This window comes from Apaloderma vittatum, unplaced genomic scaffold (genome assembly GCF_000703405.1).
Source record: "Apaloderma vittatum isolate BGI_N311 unplaced genomic scaffold, ASM70340v1 scaffold12360, whole genome shotgun sequence".
NCBI lineage: Eukaryota > Metazoa > Chordata > Aves > Trogoniformes > Trogonidae > Apaloderma > Apaloderma vittatum.
In genome coordinates, this window is record NW_009692914.1 from 53,889 (window position 1) to 60,316 (window position 6,428).

Sequence of the window (6,428 nt, forward strand, 5' to 3'; positions counted from 1 at the left end):
TCGTAGCGCTGAAGCCGCAGCAGCCTGACAAACCTCCCAGCAACGCGGTGCTGTGGCCGCTGGATGAGTCCTCCAGCGATGCCTCGCAGCCCCACCTGCCAAGCAAATCTCCTCCAGGAACTCCACAGCTGTTGGACGAGTCACTTGTTCCTGCTGGTGCCCTGCAGCTCCAGCTGTCGGCTGAGCCTCCTCCATCCGCCGCCGGGGTTTTGGGGTTATCAGCCAAGTCTCTCCTTGACACCAGAACCCAGCAGCCTGAGGTGCTGGATGAGTTCCCGGCGAAATGCTTGCATCCTCAACTGTCAGACAGACTTCTCGACGCAGCAGGGACCCTGCGGTCCCAGCCACTGGATGAGCCTCCTGCGGCCGATCAGCTTCAGCCATTGGACGAAACTGCCCAAAATCCACAGCTTCGGTCTGTGGAAAAGGCTCCCAGCTCCATGGTGCCGCAGATTGTAGCATCAGAGATGCCTTCCAGCCCGGGGGTGCTGTGGCCTCTGCCCATTGACAAAGTCTCCAGCTCGCCGGTCTCACGGATCCCACCCACAGAGAAGGCTCCTGGATCAGCCATGCCACGGCCCCAGCCTCAGGAGAAGGCTTCCTTCTCCGGGGCAGTGCGAGTCCTAGCCGTGGAGAATGCTCCCAGCTCTGGGGTGCCCTGTCCCCTGCCTCCAGAGAAGGCTCCTCCCTCAGGGATGCCGCGAATCTTGCCCACAGAGAAGGCTCCTGGCTTAGGGCCGCCACGGCCGCTGCCTCCAGAGAAGGCTCCTGCCTCCCGGTCGCCGCACGTCCTGCCCATGGAGAGGGCTCTTGGCTCAGGGGCCCTGCGGATCCCGGTTATGCAGAAGTCACTCTCCGCTGGGCTGCTGCGGCCCCTGCTTCCAGAGAAGGCTACTGATGCTGGGGCCCTGCGAGTCCTGCCTCCGGAGAAGGCTCTCAGTCCTGGGGTTGCCCGACCTCAGCTCCTGGAGAGGCCTCTCGCTCTTACAGCCCCTTGGCCTCAGCCGTCAGACAAGCTGGCTGCTGCTGTGGCTCCTCGGCCCCAAGCCTTGGACAAGCCTCTGGCTGCATCAGCTCCAAGGCTGTTGCTGTCGGAGAAGGCGCTGCGGCCCGTTGACCAGAACGCTCAGCCAAAGGAGAGAGGAGCCCCGGCTGTGGAGCCGAGTCCCCAGCAGAAAGAGAGGACCATGTTAGCTGGCGAACAAATCTCTTGGTCTGCTGGGAAAGCAGTGACGCATGTCGGACAGGTACCTTGGCCCACGGAGAAACTCCAGACGCACGAGCAAACCCACTGGCCCACGGCAAAAGTCCTGATGCCTGCAGAGCAACCTCCCCGGACAGCAGAGAAACTACCCGAGCCGACTCTTCAGCCCAGCTGGGAAGTGGCCTCAGCCCCCGCCGAGCAAACCCCTTGGACATCAGAGAGATTGTGTGTGTTTGAGCAGACCCCTCGGCCAGCCAGGGAAGCGCCAGTACCCCCGGAGGAGATGCAGTGGGTTGTCACGAACGTTCAGACAATTGACCAGATTTCTTGGCTGAGCGGAAAAGCACAGACTCCTCTGGGGCAGGACCCTTTGCCTGAGCAAAACACAGCGCTAGCCCGTAACCAGGATTCTGTCTGTCTCGAGTTGGCTGACTCAGAGCCAGAGTGAGGTTGGTGAATATGGGAAGCAGGTTTCAGTCTTTTAATGTTTAGGGAGGGGGAATCTTTTTTTTGTTTTTTTTTATTCACTTCCCTGAACCCATCCCCTAACCCATGCACATCCCATCCATATTCTCTCGTGACATGAGCAAGGACATTCTCTAAAGTCTGAGTGTGGCCCAGCAAAGGGAGAGAGAGCATCCGTGACCTTTTTCCTCTTCCTTCTACAAATGGTAAAGCTGAAATAAAGAGTCCATTCTGGGTTAAAATCTCCAATTCCATTGAAATGGTCACATTACTGATCCAGCATGTTCGAGCTCCAGGTCTGATTCATAGGCGGGTTCCCAGGTACAGCTAGGGACCTTGCTGTTATTACAGTATTTAGAGAAAGCAGATCAGTCAGGCTGCCCTGGGACTGGAGGTATTTTGGGGCTCAGGTGGTGAGCGGTCAGGTGCAGGCCCTTGCCGGACTCTGTGGAAGCCAGGGAAGGGGTTTTTCTGTTGTCTGCCCAGGTCTCTGTCTCTGCAGGGTGTTGCTTTGTGAGATTTGTCTGTAAGTTCACTGGGACATGCTGTGTGTGTGGTGCACTGAAGGACAGATACCGACTCCAGCTGAGCTGGGAGAGGAGCCCGCTGCACTCGCTCAGTGCTGTTTTCTCCAGCAATAGACAACACCGTTTGGGCTCCTTTCTACAAAGCTGTGACTGGTCAGGCCTGAGAAGCCGAGAATTTGAAGGAGGTCAGTGAAAGGGGAGATCCTGGAAGAAGCTATCTGGCAGGATTTTTCATTCTTGTGTCTTAACCCTTCAGCACAGGACACGCGGAGTGTTTCCTGCCCTTGAAAACACTGTGACCTGTAAAGCAGCAACGGCAGAGCAGGGCAGAGAAGGTTTCCCCAAGGTGCTGAGCGCTGCCCTGGCAGGGTGGTGGTACTCCCTTTCAAATTTCCATCCAGTCTCTCCTTGACTTCTCTCGTCACCATGAACCAGCAGGCTGAGCAGTCTTGTCTCCCCTTGCCCCAGATGTGTTCAGGATGTGTTCCGGTCATACCTGGTCTTCCCAGCAGCAGGACATGCCACCGAGCTGCAGGTGAAGCCTGTGCCACACGGGGGCAAGGGTGTCGTAGCTGTATCGGGACCCATCTTGACACCTTTCCCTCGGGTAGCTTCTGGCTTAACACTTCTACAACCAAAGGAGACTTGAATTAACTGGACTGTGCTGGTGTGCATGTGTGTGTGTGTGTGTGTGCGCGTGTTTGTGTCCTTCCAACCGATAGTAGTTCTCACACTGGAACACAGTGGGCTCCAGCAGCTGGCTGGCTTTCTTCTTTCCCTCTTCTCCCTTTTCCAGTTAAGGAGATGTTTAGTACCTGGCAGTCATCAGGCTGGTGTCCAGACTAGGCCTGCTGAAAGCCATTTACTCAAGTGTCGAGGCAGAAGTTTGCTTGGCCGTGGTACTTGTGGGGCCAGCGGTGGTGTCCCAGGGGCCTGCAGAGTGGTGTCCGGTGACCACCGGCACCCTCGCGGGTTCAGGTCTCCCTGGGCAGCGCTGCTGGGGCCGGACAGGGTTGGTATCTGCCCGTTAATCGCCGCTGACCAGCACACTCTCCCTCTCTCACAACACATTACCTCTGTGATTCGCTTGAGCTCTGCTGACACGGGTGCCACAGCCCTGGATCCCCATGCCCACCACCAGACCCTCGCGCAGCTCCAGTGTGTCCTTCTCCTTCCGCGCAGATCCCTGGCTCCCTCCCCGCAGAGGGGGTGTTCGGCTCCGCTCTGGCCCTCTCCCTCTGATGTGGGAGCAGATCCTTTTTCCTACCTGGCTCGCAAGTGCCTGCTGCTCCCAGAGCAGACAGTCATGAGCTTTGTGGTTTTCTATGAAGGGAAGCAGACACTTGTACCAAGACAAATCCCGATCCGTTCTTCTTTCTTGATGTGCACGCCCCAAGGCAACGTCCGGCTGTAAAAGCCGGGTGTGTTGGGCACAAGGAGGCATGACCAGTGCTGTGCTGCATCTCTTCTCTAGTCCGAATCATTTCAGATCCTTTGTAGAATAGCTAGTGACTTCGAAAAGCTTTATGGCTTGTGGAAACTTACTGTTTAATGTCTTGTTTTGTTTTTTTTCCGGAAAGACTGGCAGGGTCAGTTCCTGCTTGCTGCTGAAACTGGAGAAATGCAAGCAGCTTGTGTTTCTGCGTGACTCCTGCACAAAGGGAATCAGGACAACTCCTCAGAGCCATTGAGAGAGAAGATAAACTAAGGGCATTCATTCACTTTTTTAAACAAAAGAAAAAAAATGGTAATGACGCTCAGTATATTAAGTATTTATCATGTGTGAGAAGGAAAATGAATTAACATTTATAGGCCTTCCCGTGAGCTGGACTTAGTCATGTAGATTGTGTACGTAGGTTTACCTCCATGCCAGCTGCCCAGCCAGCTACAGCTGTAACGAGAAAAGTATCTGCACTGCTCTGTCCACCTCTGCTTTGCATTGTCACGTGTTAACTAGTTACTTGTTTCATGAAAAATAAACTGTGAATATTTTTGGTGCAGGCTTTTTTAAATCTGTAAAATGGAGAAGTTCTCAAGGAATTCTCATACACGCAGGTTTGAAAGAATCACTTCTCTAAATCACACTCACGTGGTTGGGTGAGGTTCATGGCAGCAGCAGCCTTTAACGCAGCAGCTTGTTTTGAGCAGTGAACATGGATTGAACCATTGCATGGCATTCAAACCCACAGCCTTACTCCTTGCATCTCTCCATATCCTGCCTCTCTTCTTGTCTCCCTTCGTTTCTTTTCCACGAGGATCCAGATTTCTGCTTTCTGCCTTCCAGCCACTGTCAGAGAGTTGATTTCAGTGTAGCTGGGAGACTGCTCAGTGAAACTGATGTTTGGAAACGTCACTGAAGGAGGAAGCCAGCAAGCTGCTCTTCCCCCCTTGCCTTCATTATACCCCTGGGCTGTGCTCTGTCAGATCAGGAGGGCTTTTTCAGGTGTATGAGGGCTTTCGGAGGGAGCTGCTGTTAGGAGCAGCTGTCTGTGCTGGGTCACCTTAGCAAGATGAGCAAAGCCTGATCAGGCTTGGAGACAGGTGCCAGCAGCCCTGCCCTGCCCAGCCTGCCTTCACCGGCAAGGGAGCACAAGCATGGGCTGAGAAACAGCTCCAGGCAGTGAATCCCTCCTGAAGGAAATGTGGGCTTCTTCAGCACTTGAGGTGACTTCGATGTTGGTGGCCAAGGCCGTGGTGCTTTCTTTGCTGCGTTGAAGGGGTCACTTGGCCTCTGAACAGTCTCGGGTCAGCTGTAATTGCACACAAGGAGGGTAATGAGGTGACTCTTGTTTTGATTTGCTGTTCTGGAAAGTTATAGAAGCAGAATTAAGGGTATGATTATTCTCAGAGCTGTGTCCCTCTCCCTGCTGTCAAAGTAGGCTTGCAGGAACTTCCTTCCTACCTGTAGGAGTGGCTCCTCCTTCCCAGCTCTGACGGTGGTGAAGGAGTTGCACCCGTATAAATGCTTCACTGGTCACCATGCTGTGAGGGCAGCCTGCCTGCTCCTGCTTGGAGCCGTGGGGTTGCCGGCCATGGCCCCTGTCCCATGTCAGGACCCACTTGAGTGGTGGATTTCCATGGTGGGCAGGAGAGTCTCGGTGGAGCTTCGGCGGTGGAGGAGCTGCGGCGAGGCGTCGCAGCATGGTTAGGGACTCCGGTGGGCACAGCCTGCCTGCTCCAGGCAGGGGAAGAGCTGTGGCAGGGCCTGTGGGATGAGTGGGCAGGAGGGAGGCGGGCACAGACCACTGCCCCGCGTGCCGCATCCTATCTACACCAGCTGGCTGGGCTGGCACCCGCTGCAAGTCAGGACTCTGGTGAATCTGGCAGAAAAGTGACCACTGTAAGGGACAATCCCCTACTGCACATCTTCACGTACTAACTAGCTCATGGTAAATTGCTTTATTGCTGTTCTCGAGCTAAAACTTTTCCTATTTAACAAAAGCAAAAAACAAAAACAAAAAACGACCAACAAACCACAAGAACCAGATTCACTTCAATGCACAAACATATCCAGGTGGTACCGTGGGAGCGTATGTTACAAGTTCAGGGTTAAACCCCGCACAGGCTTCGCTTTGAAGATGTGGCTGTTAAAATTCAGGAGATGAGAGAGATGGTTGCATCTAAAGGACCGTAAGGTACTAAGGTGAGATAATGTGGATTGAGGGTGCTAGAAGAGCCTTAGCTCAGTTTCACAGAAAAACAAAAAAGAGGGGGGAAGAAAAAGCAGCCCTAAACCTGATGCATCTTGGCAGCGGTTTAACCTGAGCACACTGTGGATGTGTGCTTGCTCCTGCCTGGACACCGCAGCCAGCGGGCAGGGGGAATTTGTTTGAGAAACCTCAGACCTTCAACACCTTCTGCTTATTTTTAATTTCAGCCTTGACTTCTGATTTTGCTTGATGTTTGGAATAACCGTAATTGTAACCTGCTTGTAATGTTGCTTTGCCCTAAATTACTGATGAGGTTTTCAGCCTTTGCCAGCTAGCGAGAGTTAAAGCAAAGTGGCAAACCGTGCAGCTACTCCAGAAGTACAGAGAGGGCCAGCGTGACTGATGGCCAGGCTTCATCCGCGCCAGTTACTCCCCTGTGACAGTGGTAACGCCAGTGGCAGCTTTTGCAGCCGCGTCGGTGGTGTCTCGTGCAGCAGCATGGCCCAGCTGATGGGTGCTTGGGGCTCCCGGGGCCTGGGAGATGGGATGCTGAAGCATGGGGACCAGTCCACTGCTTGCCTG

At 54.2% G+C, this 6,428-nt stretch overlaps 1 protein-coding gene across 1 annotated transcript in view; it reads left to right on the plus strand.

Moving 5' to 3' along the window:
• Nucleotides 1-1,652, plus strand: part of LOC104277025 (histone-lysine N-methyltransferase, H3 lysine-36 and H4 lysine-20 specific-like) — a gene marked incomplete at its 5' end in the record, with an annotated part of 40,599 nt that extends 38,947 nt beyond the window's left edge. The window contains one exon of the mRNA XM_009873575.1: nt 7-1,652. Within this exon, the coding sequence (XP_009871877.1) occupies nt 7-1,652 (1,646 nt within the window). The remainder of the gene's footprint in view (nt 1-6) is intronic.
• Nucleotides 1,653-6,428: the final 4,776 nt, after the last annotated feature.